The following is a 25,454-nucleotide window of genomic DNA, read 5'->3' on the forward strand; positions in this document are numbered from 1 at the left end:
ACTAGCAAATCACCCAGTTATTTCAATGCTAAATTCGCCTAGTTATTTCAATGCTAAATTCTCCTGTTTTGATTTGTACTAAGTGCCTCGGTGAATGTGTATGCTCTGACTTCAACGTAACTATTTCTGTAGCAGTTACAAGCGAATGCCTTAATTTAGCTATTTCAATGCTAAATTCTATGCTAATTCCTTTTAACAATGGGTGCCTCTGCGGATGTGTATGCTTTAACTTTTAACATAGCTATTTCTTTGACCAGTCACAAGCTAATCATTCAGCCTTTTCAATGCTAAATTTTATGCTAATTCCTTCGTCAAGGCTCTTTGTTCCTCTCACACAGCTTAAAAGCCGTGATCTGAACGTGGCTCTCTCACTCCAGCGCTGTCCTACCAGACAGTCTCGCTCCCTTCACCTGATGAAGGCCGCTTGTGTTGTGGCCGAAACGTCGTGAGAATATTATTGTGTTATTTTATTTTATCAATTTATTATTTTATTCTCATTCTACGTGACTTTACCGAAAGAACCAAAGAAGAAGAATATCATTCCTCTTTTTTAATTTATATAATTCAAAACGCTCATCTTTGCCAGCTAGCAACCTCAGCAAAGATGAGCGTTTTGAATTATATAAATTAAAAAAGAGGAATGATATTGTAGTTCTCTCAGCTGACAAAGGCAATGCTACTGTCATCATGGATAAAATAGAATACAACAACAAAATTAAAGAATTACTCGACGATGGTAGTTATACAAAAATAAAAAGAGATCCCACCAACAGCCTCGTCACACAAACCAACAAAATAATTTCTGATTCAACCGCATTAATTAATCAATCTAAACAGTTTTCGTTGAAACCTTCTGCTGCCAGGCCACCAAGATTATACGGCTTACCAAAAATACATAAAGTTGATACACCTCTTCGTCCCATAGTCTCTACTATCAGCTCCCCCACCTACAAACTAGCTCGTTTTTTGTCTGAAATCCTGCGTCCTTTCACTGGAAAGACCACCTCTGCGGTACAAAATTCTACTCACCTGGTATCAACAATCAAGGGTATTTCCCTGTCCCCAGACGACCTGCTTGTCAGTTTTGATGTAGTTTCCTTATTCACCAAGGTTCCTGTACCTGACACCATTGCAATCATTGAAGACTTGGTTCATCAAGGACTAAACACTGAGGTACCCCCCCTGGTGAGACACTGTTTAACCAATACATACTTCACTTGGAATGGAACTTTCTACAAACAAACTGAGGGCACCCCAATGGGCTCCCCCCTTTCTCCAGTTATAGCTAACATTTTCATGGAGAAATTTGAGACTGACGCCATCCAGACTGCCACTCTGCGCCCAACCTTATGGAAGAGGTACGTGGATGACACTTTTGTCATCTGGCCACATGGCCGGCCTGCTCTAGACCAATTCTTCGACCACATCAATTCCATACACCCAGCCATCAGATTTACCATGGAAGTCGAAATAGATGGCAAGATACCTTTTTTGGATGTCCTAATTAAAAAGAGACCTGATGGTTCAATGAGCCACTCTGTCTACAGGAAAGCTACCCATACGGATGCTTATCTGAAACCGGATTCCCACCACCATCCATCACAGAAGAATTCTCTCATCAAGACTCTGTATCATAGAGCCCAATGCATATCCGACCAGGAACACATAAGCAGTGAACTCAAGCACGTACACCAAGCTCTTAGGGCTAATGGTTACTCCGACTATACAATCCGCAAAGCTATCACTCAAACCATGAAGAAGAACCCTCTTGAGGAGCCTTTCAAAACCATCACTTTACCCTACATTGCTGGGATCACAAAAAAGATCTCCAAAATCTTGAATAAACACAAGATCCAGGTCCGTTTCAACACATTACATAAAATCCGTGATCTGGTTCCGTCTGTAAAAGATGTGATTCCGGACATACAATACCCTGGTGTCTACAAACTAAGTTGCCTCTGTGGTAGTAGTTACATTGGAGAAACCAAACGCCATATCTCGGACCGCATTCGTGAACATAAAGCAGACCTTCAACACGGTAGGACCAACACCTCGGCCGTAGCAGATCATTGTTCTAATTCAGTAGGCTCACATGCCATTGACTTTTCCAAGACGGAGGTTCTTTGTAAGCCATCTGGCTTCCATGAGAGATTCGTTCATGAGGCTATCCACATATACAGGCACAGAGACAATTTCAACCGAGAAGATGGATTCTATCTTAGCAATCATTGGAAAGATTTGATAAATAATTGCAGTTCTTGATTGATTGTTCACACTTACAGTGGCTTTCAGACAGCATACATAAAAACAAATTTCGTCTCCCCCCTCCTCTTTTCAAAAAATAGATGGACTAGTCCTGGGCAAACTGCCAATCGCTGCGCGTGACGCAAACGTTATTTTTATATATATATAAATAAATATGCCGTTTTCAAAATAAATTTATGCAAACCGACACACCTGATGATGACCGTTTGAGTTATGGTCGAAACGTCGTGAGAATTTTTTATTGTTTTATATATATTTTTGTTATTTTGTTGTTTCTCTTCAACGTGACTTTACCGAAAAAACTAAGAATATGAATTACTGCAGTCACGAAAGCTTTAAATCAAAATATAATATATCTTCTTTGGTTCTTTCGGTAAAGTCACGTAGAATGAGAATAAAATAATAAATTAATAAAATAACGCAATTAAATTCTCATATATTTTATTATTTTGTTTCCCTTCACGTGACTTTACCGAAAGAGTGAAGAATATATACGTTTAAACATTCTAAGGCCACGGTGTTGTTAAACGTTTTGCTGTTGTGGGTAATTATAACCGTCATCAGGTTGCGAGTGTGACATTTAAAATGCTTATTGCCGCATGAGCCGAGTGGAACGGTGGCGCAGTGGTTAGCACACATCCCGGATTCGATTCCTCGCCCACGGCGGCGCGCATCAGTGGCAATATTCGAACCGGTCCTGGACCTGCCCACCCACCCCTCCCTCCCCACACACCCCTCCCTCCCCACACTTCACCAGCCCCCACTGGCCAGAGTGGTCAAATATGGTGAATCACCCCCCCACCACCACCATCACGACCGACAACAACGGCGTGCGGAAGGGGTGAAGTGACCGTGACCATCATCCAGCAGTGGGTCAATCAAGGACTGACTTCAATCTTTATTTAAAGATTTCGTGACTGCAGGAATCCATACGTAGTAGGTAGAAAATAAAAATATATATTTTATTTTATACCTACGTATAAAATAAAATGTTCTTTCGGTAAAGTCACGTGGCTTTTCCGAAAGAACCAAAGCGTAAGGACTGACTTGGTCCTTACATTACGGAACACGTGACAAGCCACAGCAATGAGCATCACCCCCCCTGTCCCCCCCACCCCACACACACTTCCGCTCATACACGTCACTTCCGCCCACGCCCCTCAGTTTCACTTCCTGCCCACGCCCGTCACTCTCTGCCCACGCCTCACTTCCGCCCAATTACGTCACTTCCGCCCACGCCCGTCACTTTCACTTCCTGCCCACGCCTCACTTCCTGCCCACGCCTCACTTCCGCCCACGCCTCACTTCCTGCCCACATCTCACTTCCTGCCCACGCCTCACTTCCGCTCACGCCTCAATTCCTGCCCACGCCTCACTTCCTGCCCACGCCCGTCACTTCCGCCCACGCCCCTTGGCTCTGCTGTTCGGTGGCTGAGCACGTGGGTGGGGTGGGGGTGGTGGTGGGGGTGGGGAGTTTCCCACAAGTCGACGAGAAGCGAGCGAGTGGCGAGCGGCACATCCGAAGGGCGACTCCACTCACAGTCGCCCGGGGCTCCGCACCGCCTCCACGCCCCCCGAGGTAAGAGACGGGACGCGGCGAGGATGGAGCGGTGGGGACGCCCGCGCCGTTCCTGGCCGTGCCCCCCGGTGGTCGACTCGGCCTCGAGTGAGCTCCTCGTCGGGTGCGGCCCTGGCGCTTGGTCCACCCTCCCGCCTCGTGCAACCTTTCCCCGGCCTTCGCGGCCCTGCTCGCCGGCAGCGCTTTGCCCCCGGCGGTCTTGCCGGAGGCTACCCGGGGGATCTTTGTCTTTGGGTACATCGAGCGTGACCTGAGACAGTGGGGGCCGAAGTTTGACTCCCTGCCGCGGTGAACGCGACGAGCGGAGAGAGCCTCGTGGCGTGTACACAAATCGATTAAAAAGCACCAGTCGGAATTTCGATTTAAAGCTTTCGTGACTGCAAGGATTAATCATCTTTGGTTCTTTCGGTAAAGTCACCAACACGTAGAATAAGAATAAAAATAATAAATTGATTAAATAAAATAATAAAATTCTCACGACGTTTCGGCCACAACACAAGCCGTTTCAATGCTAAATGCTATGCTAATTCCTTTGTCAAGGCGCTCTGTTTCTTCTCACACAGCTTAAAGGTCTGAGCTTGGCTTTGTTCGCTCCAGCGCTGTCCTCCAGACAGTCTTGTCCCTTCACCTGATGAAGGCCACTTGTGTTGTGGCCAAAACGTCGTGAGAATTTTATTGTGTTATTTTATCAATTTATTATTTTATTCTCATTCTACGTGGTGACTTTACACAATACCTCCAGTCAAAATGTAAACAAAAAACATACTATGATAATATATAATGCATTGACCTTGAAACTGATTGGTCCACACCAAGGGACGGCTTTCTTTCTAAGGGACAATGCCACATATATTATCATAGTATGTTTTTTGTTTGCATTTTGACTGCAGGTATTGTGGTTAATGCAGTAGACATGATTCCTTGTTAAAAGGTTTCAGTTTTGTTGCCAGAAAAAAAGGGGAAAAACCCTATTATTATTACAAATCGTGCGATTGATAAAGAGTTGGAGCCGTGATTGGAATACGTGATTGTAGCGTTTGACCAAGGCGAAATGCCGAAGTCGCTCGCGACACTGCCCCAGGCTTGGGGCTTGAGTCCCCTGCTGATGTCTCTGTGCGGCAGGATGTGGCGATCCACTCGGCATACAACCTCGCACTCCCCACCAAACATTCCCCGTATCCCTCCCCCCACCTCGATGTCCCAAGATCCCCGTCCTCTCATCCCCCCCCACCACCACGATCCGATTGTGTCGAGAAGATTCCAGAAGAATGGATTATTTAATAAAGAATTAAAGCTTTCGTGACTGCATAAATTAGTTACTGGTTTTTTCGGTAAAGTCACGTATGTAGGAATACCATAACGTTATATTAAAATAAATCAATCACGATGTAAAGGTAACTTCCCCGTAGAAGTGTGTTAATAAAGAATTAAAGCTTCTGTGACTGCATAAATTACTCATTGGTTTTTTCGGTAAAGTCACGTATGTAGGAATACCATAACGTTATATTAAAACAAATAAATCACGACGTTTCCTCCTGCCCCGTCCTTTCTCTCTGGCCCCTCCCCCCACCTTCACTTCTTATTTAAGGCTTCCGTTTCATCCGACCTCACTTCTCTGTCCGTCCTTGCCTCTTGGTGTCTCTGTATTTCTGACTTGTACCTCGTATTTGTTCACTCTGTCTATGCTGGTATGTTCAATCCAGAGGTTGAACACGAAATTTAACACTCTTCTGAAATTCGTGGTCCGCCAGGTAAGTGTCTGTGTTGTTGACCTGACTGGTTGTGTATCACGTAATTTTCCTTAGGTTTGTTGAATTCTCGTCTCTCCTTGTTGTATTTGCCTCCGTGATTCGTTTCTTACGCCTGATGAGGATCGCTTGTGTTGCGGTCGAAACATCGTGATTGATTTTTTTTTAATATAATGTTATGGTATTCCTACACACGTGACTTTACCGAAAAAACACAATGAGTAATGTATAATTTGTCTCATTGTTTTATCCCCGTTGTCTGTGAACTCGCGTTTGAACTCTGCGGTTTTGCCTTCGTCTCGTTGCGCCCCCGCGCGGTCCGTCTCTTTGCCGAACAACACTTGTGGTGATCGCATCGGTGCCCATCGAATGGTCGGCGATGATACCGCCCCCCCCGCCTTGCTGATCTCGACGCGGCGGTCATCGTTGTCGTCAGCCACGCGGTCATCGTTTTCGTCAGCCACGCTCGATCCTTGGCGGAGATGAAGACGCTCCCGCCAACCCACGGCCGTCTCTCAGCGGTCGCTGGTGACGACGCACCAGCGATGTAACGCGATGCACGGCATCTCCCGCCCGCCTGTGCTTAAACACAAAACGTGCGCGCTCCTCCCGCACCCCCCCCCCTCGCAGATCGCATCGGGGCTACGCTAGCGATGACAATGATGACGACGATGACGACGACGATGTTGCTGCTGCTGCTGGTGGTGATGACGGGGGCGGCGGCGGCGGCGTCGGCAGACGTCTCGCCGATGCCTTCACCGTCCCAGCCGCCGTGCGGGCTGTGTCCCCCGGGCCACCACGTCTCGCTGCCGTGTTCCACCAAGGCCAGCGAGCAGCAGCAGCAACAGCTCCTCCTGGAGGACACGTCCGACGTGGAGGCGCGTTGCACGCCGTGCCCGCCGCGCCACTACACGCAGTTCTGGAACTCCCTGGACCGGTGTCTCTACTGCGGCTCGCCGTGCAAGGAGGGCCAGCGGCTCGCGAAGGAGTGCAGCCCCACGCACGACCGCGTGTGCGAGTGCGAGCCGGGCACCTTCCTGACGCTGCCGCAGGAGTTCTGCGAGCGGCACAGCGGCTGTGCCGCCGGGCACGGCGTCGTCACCAAAGGCACGCGCGGGGTGGGGGGCGGGGCGGGGTGGGCGGGGAGGGGCTGGGCTACACTACGTGTGTCGTTGCCATTCGTCCGGCGATCGATTCGCCCGTGACCAAAGACGCCGCTCAATCGTTGCGTCCGATTTAATTAGTTGAATCGATAAGGGTTCGTTCCGCGTGGCCTCCCCCGTCAACAGATCCCTGCGGCGAAAAACGCACGAACGCCCAAACTCCCCGTTCATGCATTCTTCATTCATTGGCTAGAGGTTAAATCGTTCACGTTCCATCGGGACAGAGCTCCTTCGCGCGCAGCGCGAGATTTCTACCCCACTCAGAAATCAATTGGTTCCTACTTTCACTCTTTTGATGATCATTCATTTGTAAACGTATTTACTGTGCCCCGCCGGCCAGTGCTCGTCAAGTCGGGGGGAATCTTATCTCCACTCTCCTATCTCCCAGCTATCTCCCGGCGCCAATTTGTGCCTATTCTTCTTCTTCTTTGGTTATTTCGGTAAAGTCACCCCGTAGAATGGGAATAAAATAATAAAATAACACAATAAAATTCTCACGACGTTTCGGCCACAACGCAAGTGCCCTTCAGGTGAAAGGAACAGACCTGTCGGGACGACAGAGCTTCAAGTCGTCCCGACAGGTCTGTTCCTTTCACCTGAAGAAGGCCACTTGTGTTGTGGCCGAAACGTCGTGAGAATTTTATTGTGTTAATTTATTATTTTATTCTCATTCTACGTGGTGACTTTACCGAAAGAACCAAAGAAGATGAATCCTTGCAGTCACGAAAGCTTTAAATCGAAATTTATGCCTATTCTCTTCTCATCTTTCTCTCTCTCTACGCAGGGCGGCGGCGGCGCGGGAAGCAGGGGGGAAGGAGGCTGGAGAAGCACTTGAAGCTGCTGCTCCGGGTTTGCGCGAGGAGACCGCCCCGCCGGGAGGAGGGTCGGTGAGGATGCACGGTTCACCGTTGCGGAGAAAGACGTGGTCGAACAAGACGGGGGTGGGGGGGCGGGGGAAGGGCCTTTTAAATGGTCGTGTTGTTGTAGTCACAAACCGAGTGTGAGGGCTCAGAAACATTGATATAGCAACCATTTAAATCGATGTTTCAGCTGCCCAGCCGTGATTATATTGGGTTCTTAAGTTCGGCGAGTTGACTGCGCAAAAATTGCCATCTTAAAGTTGTATTCTTAGCTCTTTCGGTAAAGTCACGTTGAAGGGAAACAATAAAATAATAAAATAAATATTTCGGAATAAAAATATATTTTATTATTTTATTGTTTCCCTTCAACGTGACTTTACCGAAAGAGCTTAGAATATGAATTACTGTAGTCACGAAAGCTTTAAATCAAAATCTTAAAGTTGATTTGTCGAATAATTCTGGGTTTCAGAATTTAAAATGTTGGTTTGATCGCCATGCGCGTAGGGAAGCCGTGGCTCCTGGTGGTAGTTCTGCGTGACATGCTTCTGTGGGCCGTTGGGCAAACTGCAGAAACATTTTTGGGAAAGAGATGACAGTTTTATATAAGCTGTAGCCGGAGTCTTTCAAGCCCGTCGATTGAAGTCCTCTAAATTATCCAATATAGAACACTCATCGCATTAATTAAATCGATTGTAGAGGGTTAAATAATTACACGATGAGTGGTGATGATGAGGTATGATTAATTAAATTACATTCCGTAAATTGAGACGTAGCTTGTAACAGAGGACGCACATTAAGGTTGTCGCATGCCACAAACTGCTTTGGGGACAACATAACAGTGACTAACTTTAATAAGCCCACATTATTAACAAACGCTTCCTCACGACTGAAACCTTTAATCGCTGAACATGTCAGACAATTTGCCGTGCTATGAGGTGCAGAAGAGTACGGCGTAGTTACGAAGAGCGACCACCGTTACAGCTAAAATGTTACAAAAATCCCCAATTTGAAGACGGTTCATCGATAAACACATTCCTGCGGAGGGAGGGAGCTGGTAGGAACGTTGGGTTGCTCGGTCAATGGCCAGGGTCAACGGCGGCACCACGTGGTGTATTCCACAAATAGGTCCGACTGTGAGGGCGGGCACAAGCCGGCGTGAGTAGGTGAAATGTTGAGTTTTATAAGGGCACCACGGGGTGACCAGCCCCTCCCCACACAGCCCCACCTCTCCCACCCCCCACCCAGCCCCTCCCTCCACACCCAGCCGCTCCCCACCATCCCCACCCAGCTCCTCCCTACCCTCCCCTCCCCACCCTCCCCTCCCCTCCCCACCCAGCCCCTCCCTCCCCACCCAGCCCCTCCCCTCCCATTTTTGGATGCACGACGGACGGACACAACAATAATCCCCTGTGGGCTGCTGGTGTAATAACCAGGAGGTTCCTACACAGTACAAGCATGTGTTTCACGTGAAGAGAGAATGGAAATATATTTCAGCAGTATTCACAAACTCTCCTACAAGCAGGGCTCTCAATGTTTCCCTAGAATGCGTGCTGGCTTGGAGTTAGGAATTATCAGCAGAAGGCACTGCACCTAGTGAGTGTGAGATACACCCATCGTAAGAGTACATGTTGTTGTGTAGGCCAATCAGTTTAAAGGGCAATGCATACATTACCGAAGTATATTTGTTTGAACGGTTTACCGCAAGTATGTGTGGTTAATGCAGACTGGATGCCTTGTAACAGGGGTCCATTTGGTGTTTGAACATCTTAACACCTGCCGCCTTATTGCCAGAAAGGGTAAATCCTTCTTTTTGTATTATTCCACCGCTATGTTTATTGCACCAAATATCCTTACAATCAATCCAATGAGATCTTTATACAAGAACAATGAGGATACACGAGGATATGGCTCGTCAAAGATCCCAGAAGAGTGTTGATGCGAACAAAAATAACAAAAAAATATTTCGTTGGTGAGATTTATAGAGAGGCATTTCTGGAGCGGAGCGTAATGTACCTCTAAGTACTGGGGGACTGGTTAACGCAGTCCCTCCACATGTTTGTTGACAGCATAGTATTTTTATAGTTGCGTGTGCACACGCGTCACATGACGTGTGACGTGCATCACATGACGTGTGCACACGCATCACATGACGTGTGCGTGCGCGTCACATGACGTGTGCACACACGTCACATGACGTGTGCACGCGCACGACTTTTTTTGGAATGTTCAATGTGTTTTTGTAATTGTCACGGATGGTTACGTGTCGACTGTTGAAACCTATGAATAAAAGTTGCACGAAATGGACGCGCGTTCAAAATTCCTCGCCAATTTGGAGCGGATCCGAAATCCGCAAATACGTCGTCAGCTACGATCTGTCGTTTTCCGGCTGAATACCTCCCTTCAATCGTGGCTGCGGTGGCAAAAAAGCCACCGAGCTTTTTCTGCCCGTGAGCTGTGATCTTACCGCCTCGTCTGCGTTCATCGGTTATCGCCCCCTTATCGCCGTGCCGCCCTGGCCAAACTCAACAGGACGCCTCCACGGTAATATTATATTGTTCTGAGAGGCGTTATGGTCGTCCTGAAGCCAACTCTACCAGAGCGAGAGAGAGAGAGGAGGCAGTGTGCGTAGAGTTGTGGTGGGCCCCCGAAAGTTCACCGCGACAATTCAGGGGCCCCGATGCTGATGGGAAGATCGCCAGTTGGGGTAGACACGTGGCCGCGCCTCACCACGTGATTCCCCCGCACGTGACCTCTTGACCCGCACGACCGAATTCCGCATTCCTAAGGCTACGCGAGCACCCCGCACCCCGCACCCTTCCCGTGCACTTACAAGAACAACCCACACCCCCCAGTAGCGCCCCCCAGCCTTAACAGCGTGTTAGGGCAAATACTAATAGGAGTCCACTGGAGACAGAGCCGGGTTAAGATTGTGTAAGCCCCCTGGGCTACAGGTACCGTGAGGCACCCCGGTAAAAAATGTTCAAAAGGAAAACAAATTTTGATTTAAAGCTTTCGTGACTGCAGTAATTCATATTCTTAGCTCTTTCGGTAAAGTCACGTTGAAGGGAAACAATTTTTTTTTATTGTTTTATATATATTTTTATTATTTTATTGTTTCCCTTCAACGTGACTTTATATATATTTTATTATTTTATTGTTTCCCTTCAACGTGACTTTACCAAAAGAGCTAAGAATAAGGAAAACAAAGTTAAAGAAAAATAAAAAGTATTTTTTGTTACTAGGCTAACGACGAATAAAATTCAGCATGCGCAACTGAAATCACTTTTCACTTCGTCTCTGGAGGCGCTTCAGCTGGACGAGGCCCCTGGGCTGCAGCCCCTAAAGCCCCCCCCCCACGCCCGAATCCGGCCCCGATGTTGGATGTTGGTGGATGAGTGAGCGAGTGAGGAAGAGTGAGTGAGAGAGAGGGGAGTGTGAGTGAGACGGAGGGAGGCGGGTGGGTGGTCGTGAGAGAGGAGGAAGTGCGGAGAGGGATGAGAGTGCGAGATGATGTGGTGGTGGCGGTGGTGGTGGTGGTGCCGCGTCCCGCGACTTGGGAATGCGCCAGGGGGCGTTCAACTCGTGACACTCACTCCACAGTAGCAAGCTCCTGACGCCTTCCAGGATGGCATCAGCATCGCCACCCCTCCACTACGATGACATTACATTAGGGGGTCTAACGTACCCCCCCCACTACGACATATTACATTAGGGGGTCTAACGTACCCCCTCCACTACGACATTACATTAGGGGGTCTAACGTACCCCCCTCCACTACAACATATTACATTAGGGGGTCTAACGTACCCCTCCCCCCCACTATGACATATTACATTAGGGGGTCTAACGTACCCCCTCCACTACAACATTACATTAGGGGGTCTAACGTACCCCCTCCACTACGACATTACATTATGGGGTTTAACGTACCCCCTCCACTACGACATTACATTAGGGGGTCTAACGTACCCCCTCCACTACGACATATTACATTAGGGGGTCTAACGTACCCCCCCCACTACAACATATTACATTAGGGGGTCTAACATACCCCCTCCACTACGACATTACATTAGGGGGTTTAACGTACCCCCTCCACTACAACATTACATTAGGGGGTCTAACGTACCCCCTCCACTACGACATATTACATTAGGGGGTCTAACGTACCCCCTCCACTACAATATTACATTAGGGGGTCTCAACGTACCCCCCCCCCACTACGACATTACATTAGGGGGTCTAACATACCCCCTCCGCCCCCCACCATGTTGAATCCACAATATGTGTTGTATTTGCTTTACAAGATTGTGGTGAATTTTGATGTAAAGCTTTCGCGATTGCGGGGATTCATATTCTTGGTTCTTTTCGGTAAAGTCACCAACACGTAGAAGGGAAACAATAAAATAATAAAAATATAAAACAATAAAATTCTCACGACGTTTTGAATGCAACACAAGCAATCATCATCAGGTGTAGTAGTAAAAAAAACGCCACTTTTTTCAAATTGTTCTTGCTGTGGTTTTCACACCTGATGATGATTGCTTCTTGTGTCGCAGTCGAAACGTCGTGAGAATTTTATTGTTTTATATTTTTATTATTTTATTGTTTCCCTTCTACGTGGCGGTGACTTTACCGCAAGAACCAAGAACAATATTGCGGTGGTTGTAGCGGCACGGAGTGCCTGGCGGGATTGCGCGCTTCGTGTTCAATGCGTACAACGTTTAGCGCGGGGTGGCCCGGATGCCTTGCATTCGCGATCTCCGTCCAACTATCCGGCGTCTGGTTTCCAACGCCCCACGAGCAACGCTTTGCTTGAGCCGTCACCCGAGGCGTCGTTACGTCGGCGCGTAACTTGCGCGCGATTCGCACGCGTTGGCCCGCGCGATTCGCAACGTCGCTCGCGCGTCGCACACGCCGCGTTAGTTACACGCGCGCGGTCCGCCACACGCGTCACGCCGGGCAAGCCGACGCAGTTGCAACGGACGGTGTCACGCGCCCGAATCGCCGCCCAGAGGTCGGCGGTTTTGACCTCCCGGACTCGGCAGAGCCGAAGCCGGACTCTCCCGCGGCCTCCGCGCGCCGTATTTCGACCCCGCTGTCTGCGACGTCGGTCCTCGCGGCTCGCGATGTACACGCTATCGGTTCATCCGGCGGTTGTTTATTTTAGCGTTTCGGACGAATCGCGCGGCAGCAAACGTGCGACCGGGGCGACAAGCTCGTACGCGCGGAACGTTGCAAATCACGCGGCTGTAGAAACTTTAGCTCACGTGGAAATAAGTCGATAATCCTTCGACGCGCCCACGCACACAAAACCAGAACGCCGCGCAAATTTGAGAATGTTGTTGAAACCGCGTCAACGATTGGGGGAAAACAATAAATCTCGAGGCTCACTCAAACAACAAATATTAAGGAACGCGACCCTAAATAACAAACCGTGGGGCGGCGTGGCGCGCTCGCAAGTCCCGACGTACCGCGGCGACGGTGCCGAAGCAGACGAGCAAAAAAATTCTAGATTGGAAGCTTTCGTGAACGCGAGGATCCACGCTCTTTGGTTCTATTCGGTAAAGTCACGTGGGTAAAAAAACAATAAAAAATCACGACGTTTCGGCCACAACACAAGCGGCCTTCATCAGGTGATTCTTGTCCCGTTGTCTGTTAAAAGCTCTAACAGATAGGTGAAAACCCTCCCCGTACAGGCTATCAATTCTAGATTTGAAGCTTTCGTGACTGCGAGGATCCACGCTCTTTGGTTCTATTCGGTAAAGTCACGCGGGTAAAAATAAAATAAAACAATAAAAAATCACGACGTTTCGGCCGCAGCACGAGCGGACGTCAAAGGTCTCGCCACGGAGCCCACGCCACTGGGTGACGGGCTAAGGAGCTCGGGGAACGAGTGGCGAGGGTCGTCGAGCGTTCCGGCAAACTCGTAGCCACCTACCCGGCGGGTACGCGGGCGGTCCGTGCACGTGGCATCGTGACGCGTGCACGTGGCATCGTGACGCGTACACGTGGCATCGTGCCGTGTGCACGTGGCATCATGACGTGTACACAACGCTCACCACGGGAGCTGTGCACTTTGAAATGATCATCTGACGTTGAAAACTAATTCACTTACAACTGATTTAAAGCTTTCGTGACTGCAGTAATTCATATTCTTAGCTCTTTCAGTAAAGTCACGTTGAAAGGAAACAATAAAATAATACATATGTTATTGCTATATATATTTTATTATTTTATTGTTTCCCTTCAACGTGACTTTACTGAAAGAGCTAAGAATATAATATTACTTAGAACTGTTTTTGTCCTTCCCCCCCCCTCGCCCCCCCATCTCCGACTAGCGCACGGTTGGCATCGTGCTCACGCGCACCTACGTGTACGCACCTGGCCGAGTCGGTGGGACACCCTTCACCAAGCACACATACTGCTGCATTCCGAGGTGGGTTGACCGCCGCTCCCCCCTCCCTCCCCGCGCTGTCACGCGCCACGCGGGGAGGAGCCGCGTGCCGCGGCGGTCTCCACCAGCACGGCCTGCAGCAGGCCGATGTAGCGAACCGTCGCGCGCAGCGTCGCCGCCCGCGACGGCCGGAGGCGGTCCGGCGGCAGCAGGCGACGCAGGAGCAGGAACGCGCGGTTCAGGTTTCGCACCTGAGGGCACGGACACGCAGACGGACGGACGTGCGCGGACACGCCGTCAGTGCCGGGGATGGACGCCGCTTGGCCCTTGAGCGGCGGCGCTCGAGGGCCGAGCGGCGTCGAAGGCGATTGACGATCCGGTGAATCGCCGATTCGCTTCCCGTCGCTCGCTGGCGGTCAGTCGCCCTCCCTATCGCTCTTCTCTCGCCACCAGCACGGGATTTTTGTTCCCGTGAATTTAACTCGTTCCGCCACCCGTGGGCGAGGACTCGGTTCGACCAGACTTCAACCGTCTCGCGTCACCCCGTGCCGCGTTCCAACAACCGCACGGCAGGCCACGATAACGCGAAGTCATAGTAATAGGTTTTACCCTTTTAACTGGCACAAAAACTGACACATTTATTCAAGGCATCATGTTTGCAATAACCACAACACAAGCAGTCAAAATGTAAACAAAAGAGACAACTCTGATAATAATATGCACTGTCCTTGAATTTGATTGGTCCACACCCGAGACGGCTTTTCTTAGAGCCTAGTCTCCATTGGTGTTGGACCAGATGACGCCAAAAGGCGTACAAGGGTAAAACCTATTACTATATCTTGTTACTGGCAAAGGAGGTCTCATAATGTAAACGCGAAGTCACTCAAAAGCACGGGGAGAGAAACGGACGCGTGGGAGGATGGGCACACGGACGGACGGACGGATCCGAGTTTTAAGTTAAAAAATTATTTGTTTTACGCGGCGTCCTCGTCTTGGGCCATTTCTTCGCGCGACGATGAGCGACTTTACGTTTTACACCTCAGACGTTTGAAAGGGCACCCGCCAGCTCTCCCAGTGGCAGCTGTCCTCGTGCTGCACCACGTGACGCCCGGCCTGCAAGTGGGGGCCAGTCTGGAGGAGACTGTCGCTGCTACGTGTGGTCCCAACTGATGTAGGTGCAGTGTCAATGTTTAAAACGTCACTCACATGGACCACGATGGGCTACTCTATTCATGTAATCGCTGGGGTGGCCTGCGAGATCCGAACTGAGTCTCGAACGTGCCACCGCTGGGCCATATCACCCCCCCTCCCCTCCCCCCCCAAGTTTTATTTTAGTCTGAGTCAACCTAAGGGGATCGTGGCTTCTCACCCGGAACCTTTCGCGCACGTTCGCTTTGCTCTTCCGAGCTAACGCGGCAGCAGCCGCTGTCCTCTGGGAGGCGGAGGAGCTCCAGCGGGAGGAGCGCGAGGAGGTGGAGCAGACGGTGGTGGAGGTGGTGGAGCAGACGGCGGTGGAGCAGACGGTGGTGGTGGTGCTGGAGCAGACGGCGGTGGAGGTGGTGGAGCAGACGGCGGTGGAGGTGGTGGAGGTGCTGGAGGTGCTGGAGGGACCCGTGAGAGTCCTGCAGAGCCCAGCTGGAATCTGAGACCCCTTGAGAACCACGCAGGACGACCCAGTTTGCAGCATCCGCTGCTGCTGTGGCTGCTGGTGGTGGTGGACCTGCTGCTGGTGGTGGTGGACCTGCTGCTGGTGGTGGACCTGCTGCTGGTGGTGGACCTGCTGCTGCTGGTGGACCTGCTGCTGCTGGTGGTGGTGGACCTGCTGCTGCTGGTGGACCTGCTGCTGCTGCTGCTGGTGGTGGTGGACCTGGTGGTGGTGGTGGACCTGCTGCTGCTGCTGTTGGTGGTAGTGGACCTGCTGCTGCTGCTGGTGGTGGTGGTGGACCTGCTGCTGCTGCTGGTGGTGGTAGTGGACCTGCTGCTGCTGGTGGTGGTGGTGGACCTGCTGCTGCTGCTGGTGGTGGTAGTGGACCTGCTGCTACTGGTGGTGGACCTGCTGCTGCTGCTGGTGGTAGTGGACCTGCTGCTGCTGCTGCTGGTGGTAGTGGTGCTGCAGGAGGACGATATCGATGAGACTTGGCTGGGAGTCGTCTCGCCGCGCTGCACGGCAGAGAAGAGCTCCGGTGCCGGGGTGCGGAACAACCGGGGTGGCGGCGCCGGGCCTCCCCCCCGGTGGCCCGGTGCTCGGCGCTGCGGAAAGAGAAGCGCAGGGCGAGAGCGAGCGACCCCTCTCGATGGGGGGGGGGGGGGGGGGTAAATTCGTCGGCCTGCTCTTCCACGCTGGCCAAGACGACTCGGGGAGAGGCGGCGGCCACCCCCACGCCTCGGCCCGCCGCACGCGACCTGCCCCGTTGGGCTTCGACTGCCGCACCACAGAGACCGCAACAGAGACTGCGAGTCACTGACAAACCGCGGTCACCCTCGTGGCAAACAGCAAACACAACACAGCCAACACAGTGAACACAGCACAGCGAACACAGCAAACACAACACAGCGAACACACCCAACACAGTGAACACAGTGAACACAACACAGCGAACACAACACAGCGAACACAGCACAGCCAACACAGCACGGCGAACACAACACAGCGAACACAACACAGCCAACACAGCAAACACAGCGAACACAGTGAACACAACACAGCGAACACAACACAGCGAACACAGCACAGCCAACACAGCACAGCCAACACAGCACGGCGAACACAACACAGCCAACACAACACAACACAGCCAACACAGCACAGCCAACACAGCCAACACAGCGAACACAGTGAACACAACACAGCGAACACAGCACAGCCAACACAGCAAACACAGCGAACACAGCGAACACAACACAGCCAACACAGCACAACACAGCCAACACAGTGAACACAACACAGCCAACACAGCACAGCGAATACAGAGAACACAACACAGCCAACACAGCACAACACAGCCAACACAGTGAACACAACACAGCCAACACAGCACAGCGAATACAGCGAACACAACACAGCCAAAACAGCACAACACAGCGAACACAGCCAACACATCACAGCGAACACAACACAGCCAACACAACACAGCTAACACAACACAGTGAACACAACACAGCCAACACAGCACAGCCAACACAGCGCAGCGAACACAGCAAACACAGCGAACAAAACACAGCGAACACAGCGAACACAGCACAGCGAACACAACACAGCGAACACAGCACAGCCAACACAGCAAACACAGCGAACACAACACAGCCAACACAGCACAACACAGCCAACACAGCGAACACAACACAGCCAACACAGCACAGCGAATACAGCGAACACAACACAGCCAAAACAGCACAACACAGCGAACACAGCCAACACAACACAGCGAACACAACACAGCCAACACAACACAGCCAACACAACACAGTGAACACAACCCAGCGAACACAGCACAGCGAACACAACACAGCCAACACAGCACAGTGAACACAACACAGCGAACACAGCACAGCGAACACAACACAGCCAACACAACACAGCCAACACAACACAGTGAACACAACACAGCGAACACAGCACAGCGAACACAACACAGTGAACACAACACAGCGAACACAGCACAGCGAACACAACACAGCCAACACAACACAGTGAACACAACACAGCGAACACAGTGAACACAACACAGCCAAAACAACACAGCGAACACAACACAGCAAACACAACACAGCGAACACAGCACAGCCAACACAGCACAGCCAACACAGCACGGCGAACATAACACAGCCAACACAACACAGCCAACACAACACAGTGAACACAACCCAGCGAACACAGCACAGCGAACACAACACAGCCAACACAGCACAGTGAACACAACACAGCGAACACAGCACAGCGAACACAACACAGCCAACACAACACAGCCAACACAACACAGTGAACACAACACAGCGAACACAGCACAGCGAACACAACACAGTGAACACAACACAGCGAACACAGCACAGCGAACACAACACAGCCAACACAACACAGTGAACACAACACAGCGAACACAGTGAACACAACACAGCCAAAACAACACAGCGAACACAACACAGCGAACACAACACAGCGAACACAGCACAGCCAACACAGCACAGCCAACACAGCACGGCGAACACAACACAGCCAACACAACACAACACAGCCAACACAGCACAGCCAACACAGCCAACACAGCGAACACAGCGAACACAACACAGCGAACACAGCACAGCCAACACAGCAAACACAGCGAACACAGCGAACACAGCCAACACAACACAGCGAACACAACACAGCCAACACAACACAGCCAACACAACACAGTGAACACAACCCAGCGAACACAGCACAGCGAACACAACACAGCCAACACAGCACAGTGAACACAACACAGCGAACACAGCACAGCGAACACAACACAGCCAACACAACACAGCCAACACAACACAGTGAACACAACACAGCGAACACAGCACAGCGAACACAACACAGTGAACACAACACAGCGAACACAGCACAGCGAACACAACACAGCCAACACAACACAGTGAACACAACACAGCGAACACAGTGAACACAACACAGCCAAAACAACACAGCGAACACAACACAGCGAACACAACACAGCGAACACAGCACAGCCAACACAGCACAGCCAACACAGCACGGCGAACACAACACAGCCAACACAACACAACACAGCCAACACAGCACAGCCAACACAGCCAACACAGCGAACACAACACAGCGAACACAGCACAGCCAACACAGCAAACACAGCGAACACAGCGAACACAACACAGCCAACACAGCACAACACAGCCAACACAGCGAACACAACACAGCCAACACAGCACAGCGAATACAGCGAACACAACACAGCCAACACAGCACAACACAGCCAACACAGCGAACACAACACAGCCAACACAGCACAGCGAATACAGCGAACACAACACAGCCAAAACAGCACAACACAGCGAACACAGCCAACACAACACAGCGAACACAACACAGCCAACACAACACAGCTAACACAACACAGTGAACACAACACAGCCAACACAGCACAGCCAACACAGCACAGCGAACACAGCGAACACAACACAGCGAACACAGCGAACACAGCACAGCGAACACAACACAGCGAACACAGCACAGCCAACACAGCAAACACAGCGAACACAGCGAACACAACACAGCCAACACAGCACAACACAGCCAACACAGTGAACACAACACAGCCAACACAGCACAGCGAATACAGCGAACACAACACAGCCAAAACAGCACAACACAGCAAACACAGCCAACACAACACAGCGAACACAACACAGCCAACACAGCACAGTGAACACAACACAGCGAACACAGCACAGCGAACACAACACAGCCAACACAACACAGCCAACACAACACAGTGAACACAACACAGCGAACACAGCACAGCGAACACAACACAGTGAACACAACACAGCGAACACAGCACAGCGAACACAACACAGCCAACACAACACAGTGAACGCAGCACAGCCAACACAGTGAACACAACACAGCCAACACAACACAGTGAACACAACACAGCGAACACAGTGAACACAACACAGCCAACACAACACAGCGAACACAACACAGCGAACACAGCACAGCCAACACAACACAGCCAACACAACACAGCGAACACAACACAGTGAACACAGCAAACACAACACAGCCAACACAACACAGCGAACACAACACAGCGAACACAACACAGCGAACACAACACAGCGAACACAACACAGTCAACACAACACAGTGAACACAACACAGCCAACACAACACAGTGAACACAGCACAGCGAAGACAACACAGCGAACACAACAAACACAACACAGCCAACACAACACAGCCAACACAGCACAGCCAACACAACACAGCGAACACAACAAACACAACACAGCCAACACAACAAACACAACACAGCCAACACAACACAGTGAACACAACACAGCGAACACAACACAGCCAACACAACACAGCGAACACAGCACAGCGAACACAACACAGCGAACACAGCACAGCCAACACAACACAGCCAACACAAAACAGTGAACACAGCACAGCAAACACAACACAGCCAACACAACACAGCGAACACAACACAGCGAACACAACACAGTGAACACAACACAGCCAACACAACACAGTGAACACAGCACAGCGAACACAGCACAGCGAACACAACAAACACACACAACACAGCCAACACAGCACAGCCAACACAACACACCCAACACAACACAGCGAACACATCACAGCGAACACAACACAGCCAACACAACACAGCGAACACAGCCAACACAGCGAACACAACACATCGAACACAACACAGTGAACACAACACAGTGAAGACAACACAGTCAACACCGCCCCTCACCGGCTGGCCAGGCCAGGGGTGCCCCGGGGGTCGGCCCGGCTCCGAAGGCCCCGCGGGTCCCGAAGGCCACTGCCGGAGTCTCGCCGGGTCCGCGGAGGCCACGGGTCCCAGAGGGATCACGGAGCCCCACAGGTCACGTGACCCCCGGGAGCCGGCGTGCAGCCGCTCCGTGGGGCAGGGGGCGACGGGGCTCTATGGTGCATCAGAGACGTTCACAAGGCACTGTGGTGCATTAGAGGCTTTCATAAGGCACTGTGGTGCATCAGAGGCGGTCACAAGGCACTGTGGTGCATCAGAGGCGTTCACAAGGCACGTCACGTGCATCAGAGGCGTTCACAAGGCACTGTGGTGCATCAGAGACGTTCACAAGGCATGTCACGTGCATCAGAGGCGTTCACAAGGCACTGTGGTGCATCAGAGACGTTCACAAGGCACTGTGGTGCATCAGAGACGTTCACAAGGCACATCACGTGCATCAGAGGCGTTCACAAGGCACGTCACGTGCATCAGAGACGTTCAAAAGACACTGTGGTGCATCAGAGACGTTCACAAGGCACTGTGGTGCATCAGAGACGTTCACAAGGCACGTCACGTGCATTAGAGGCGTTCACAAGGCACGTCACGTGCATCAGAGGCGTTCACAAGGCACCGTGGTGCATCAGAGACGTTCACAAGGCACCGTGGTGCATCAGAGACGTTCACAAGGCACCGTGGTGCATCAGAGGCGTTCACAAGGCACTGTGGTGCATCAGAGGCGTTCACAAGGCACTGTGGTGCATCAGAGGCGTTCACAAGGCACTGTGGTGCATCAGAGGCGGTCACAAGGCACTGTGGTGCATCAGAGGCGTTCACAAGGCACGTCACGTGCATCAGAGGCGTTCACAAGGTACGTCACGTGCATCAGAGGCGTTCACAAGGCACGTCACGTGCATCAGAGACGTTCACAAGGCACTGTGGTGCATCAGAGACGTTCACAAGGCACTGTGGTGCATCAGAGGCGTTCATAAGGCATGTCACGTGCATCAGAGGCGTTCACAAGGCACGTCACGTGCATCAGAGGCGTTCGCAAGGCACCGTGGTACATCAGAGACGTTCACAAGGCACTGTGGTGCATCAGAGACGTTCACAAGGCACTGTGGTGCATCAGAGGCGTTCATAAGGCACGTCACGTGCATCAGAGGCGTTCACAAGGCACGTCACGTGCATCAGAGGCGTTCGCAAGGCACTGTGGTACATCAGAGACGTTCACAAGGCACCGTGGTGCATCAGAGACGTTCTCAAGGCACCGTGGTTCATCAGAGGCGTTCACAAGGCACTGTGGCGCATCAGAGACGTTCACAAGGCACTGTGGTGCATCAGAGGCGTTCACAAGGCACCGTGGTGCATCAGAGACGTTCACAAGGCACCGTGGTGCATCAGAGGCGTTCACAAGGCTCTGTGGTGCATCAGAGGAGTTTACAAGGCACTGTGGTGCATCAGAGGCGTTCACAAGGCACTGTGGTGCATCAGAGGCGTTCACAAGGCACTGTGGTACATCAGAGGCGTTCACAAGGCACGTGACGCATCAGAGGCGTTCACAAGGCACCGTGGTGCATCAGAGGCGTTCACAAGGCACTGTGGTGCATCAGAGACGTTCACAAGGCACTGTGGTGCATCAGAGGCGTTCACAAGGCACCGTGGTCCATCAGAGGCGTTCACAAGGCACTGTGGTGCGTCAGAGGCGTTCACAAGGCAAGGCACGTCACGTGCATCAGAGGCGTTCACAAGGCACTGTGGTGCATCAGAGGCGTTCACAAGGCACTGTGGTGCATCAGACGCGTTCACAAGGCACCGTGGTGCATCAGAGGCATTCACAAGGCACACACGTGCATCAGAGGCGTTCACAAGGCACTGTGGCACATCAGAGGCGTTCACAAGGCACTGTGGTGCATCAGAAGCGTTCACAAGGCACGTCACGTGCATCAGAGGCGTTCACAAGGCACTGTGGTGCATCAGAGACGTTCACAAGGCACTGTGGTGCATCAGACGCGTTCACAAGGCACGTGGCACATCAGAGGCATTCACAAGGCACTGTGGTGCATCAGAGGCGTTCACAAGGCACGTGGCACATCAGAGGCATTCACAAGGCACTGTGGTGCATCAGAGGCGTTCACAAGGCACGTGATTTTGTTTCTGCTGAAGGTCAAGTCGAGGTCAAAGTGATTTGCCGCTCAGGTGAGCGGCGGTGCTCGTGTCCGGTTTCACAGCCCTGAGCCGATGGTGGAAATTCCATATTCCTCTGGCGGGGCCGATCCCTTTCAACTCCCCCCCCCCCCCCCCCAACAAAGTGGTCGTTATTTTATCGACCCTGGCAGGACTGGAAAGGCGGCGGGAATTAATCTCCTGAAATGTCGGAGATAGGCGCACGCGAATGAAGATGCATACACACACACACATGCATTCATTCGTTTGCACTACAGATCGGTGAAATAAATGTGTGGTCTTAATGAGGACCTACTGTGCAATGTGTGTTGACGTTCGCGACATCGCGGGGGGGAGGGGGGGTGTGAGGGAGCTCCGTTACCTGTGAGCGTTGTGGGATGGCACGGCCGTGCGAGGCGTCGCGCGCCGCCACGCAGCAGATCACCCCGGCCGGGGGTGCCGGCGGGGCGCGCCTGGTGCCGGCCTGGCTCACAGCGGCAGCAGCGGCAGCAGCGCCGAGGGCTTTCACGCCGTGCCACAATAACACCCCACTGCTACCACCACCACCATCGCCGTCACTACCGCTACTACCATCGCCACCATCGCCACCATCGCCACCATCAATATTACAATCAGCACTATCACTACCAACACCACCGTCAATACCACCACTACCATCACCACCATTGCCACCATCAATATTACAACCAGCACTACCACGACCAACACCACCGTCACTACCACTACTACCATCGCCACCATTGCCACCATCTATATTACAACCAGCACTATCACTACCAACACCACCGTCACTACCACTACTACCATCACCACCATCGCCACCGTCAATATTACAACCAGCACTACCACGACCAACACCACCGTCAATACCACTACTACCATCACCACCAATGCCACAATCAATATTACAACCAGCACTACCACGACCAACACCACCGTCACTACCACTACTACCATCGCCACCATTGCCACCATCAATATTACAACCAGCACTATCACTACCAACACTACCGTCAATACCACCACCATTGCCACCATCAATATTACAACCACCACTACCAACACTACCACCACCACCATCATCAATACCACTACTACCATCACCACCATTGCCACCATCAATATTACAACCAGCACTACCAACACCACCACCACCATCAATACCACCACTACCATCACCACCAATGTCATAACCACCACTGCCACCGTAATCAATACCACCACTGCCATCACCGCCGCTAGCACGTGGAATAAGCCGCCCTACCTGCCACTCGCCCGTTGCCCACGCCGGCGTCGACACCGGCCGCACGCCCGTCGCGAACCCCCAACAAGCGTAGCCCTTCTGAGAGCCTGGCTGGCACTCAGCCACACCTGGCTGATACACAGACACACCTGGCTGGCACTCAGTCATGCCTGGCCGATACACAGACACACCTGGCCGATACACAGACACACCTGGCTGATACACAGGCACACCTGGCTGATAAACAGACACACCTGGCTGATACACAGACACACCTGGCTGGTACACAGGTACACCTGGCTGATACACAGACACACCTGGCTGGTACTTATCTACACCTGGCCGATACACAGACACACCTGTCCGAGGCACACCTGGAGGTACGTGCAGGTAACCCTGCGATTGTGAGACTAGCCCGGTGCCGACACCACGTGACGCAGCGCCTGCGAGTGGCCACATGGTGCTCGCGGCTGCGGCCTCTCCTCCTTCTCCTCCTGCTAAGGAGTTGGAGTTGGGAAGAGTCTCGCTGGCAGCGCTGCACTGCATGGCGGTCGTGACGCTGCTGCTGCCTCTGTTGCCGATGATGATGCTGTCAGATAGCGACAAGGGCAGTGATGATGATGATGCTGTCAGATAGCGACAAGGGCAGTGATGATGATGTTGTCAGATAGCGACAAGGGCAGTGATGATGATGCTGTCAGATAGCGACAAGGGCAGTGATGATGATGATGTCAGATAGCGACAAGGGCAGTGATGATGCTGCTGTCAGAAAGCGACAAGGGCAGTGATGATGATGCTGTCAGATAGCGACAAGGGCAGTGATGATGATGCTGTCAGATAGCGACAAGGGCTGTGATGATGCTGCTGCTGTCGAGGGCCGATGATGATGCTGCTGATGATGATGATTCAACTGATGATGCCACTTAATGCTATCGCAGCTGGTGACGATGATGATGATTGACAAACATGATTATTATATTCTTTGGTTCTTTCTGTAAAGCCACGTAGATAGAAAAAATATATATAAAAATAATAACAATATCATATAGCGGGAGAGCTGCTGAGGCAGGAAACATAGATGTGATTCCTGCAGTCACGAAAGCTTTAAGTCATTAATATTATGGTCATCGCAAAACATCCTAACGGCTCGGCATTGTACGAAATGCATAACGTAACCCAAGAGCTACAGCATTATTACTACCACTACTGCTTAACGCGGTGTTTGTTGTTGTTGTTGAAATTAAGAATGATCACATTCTCCAGAAAGTGCGTCTATGAATCTGGAGACTACGGTAGAGAACGCACAGAGTTGGGGGTCTGTCACGCGTCCACACCCCACCCCCCACTCAGCTATTTGTAGCTCGAATAACAAACGTCGTAAACTCGAGACAACAGACCGTCCTGCTGGCCAGGTGAAGGTTCACTTTGTGCCCCAACTCCTTACAACATCACCACCACCACCAATGTCGAGTCCAGTGAACGATCATTAACAAGCCCTCCACAGCGCCG

The 25,454-nt window shown here is 51.6% G+C and overlaps 2 protein-coding genes across 2 annotated transcripts; one reads left to right on the forward strand and one right to left on the reverse strand.

The window, feature by feature from the left end:
• The first annotated feature begins 3,717 nt into the window (after positions 1–3,717).
• Positions 3,718–14,395, forward strand: LOC142921774 (uncharacterized). The gene is made up of 4 exons (XM_076063093.1): positions 3,718–3,844; positions 6,223–6,699; positions 7,540–7,642; positions 13,957–14,395. Exons 2-4 carry the CDS (start codon positions 6,246–6,248, stop codon positions 14,393–14,395), a joined length of 996 nt encoding a protein of 331 aa, XP_075919208.1. The 5' UTR covers positions 3,718–3,844; positions 6,223–6,245.
• Positions 14,396–14,482: 87 nt separating this feature from the next.
• Positions 14,483–24,683, reverse strand: LOC142921773 (uncharacterized). Its single transcript, XM_076063092.1, has 3 exons — positions 23,064–24,683; positions 20,501–20,692; positions 14,483–16,262 (listed from the first exon to the last, which is right to left on the reverse strand). Exons 1-3 carry the CDS (start codon positions 24,489–24,491, stop codon positions 15,420–15,422), a joined length of 2,463 nt encoding a protein of 820 aa, XP_075919207.1. The 5' UTR covers positions 24,492–24,683; the 3' UTR covers positions 14,483–15,419.
• Between the last annotated feature and the right edge of the window lie 771 nt (positions 24,684–25,454).

This window comes from Petromyzon marinus, unplaced genomic scaffold (assembly GCF_048934315.1).
Source record: "Petromyzon marinus isolate PM22_M1 ecotype Great Lakes invasive population unplaced genomic scaffold, UKy_Petmar_22M1.pri1.0 PM_G_Scaffold_9, whole genome shotgun sequence".
Classification (NCBI taxonomy): domain Eukaryota; kingdom Metazoa; phylum Chordata; class Hyperoartia; order Petromyzontiformes; family Petromyzontidae; genus Petromyzon; species Petromyzon marinus.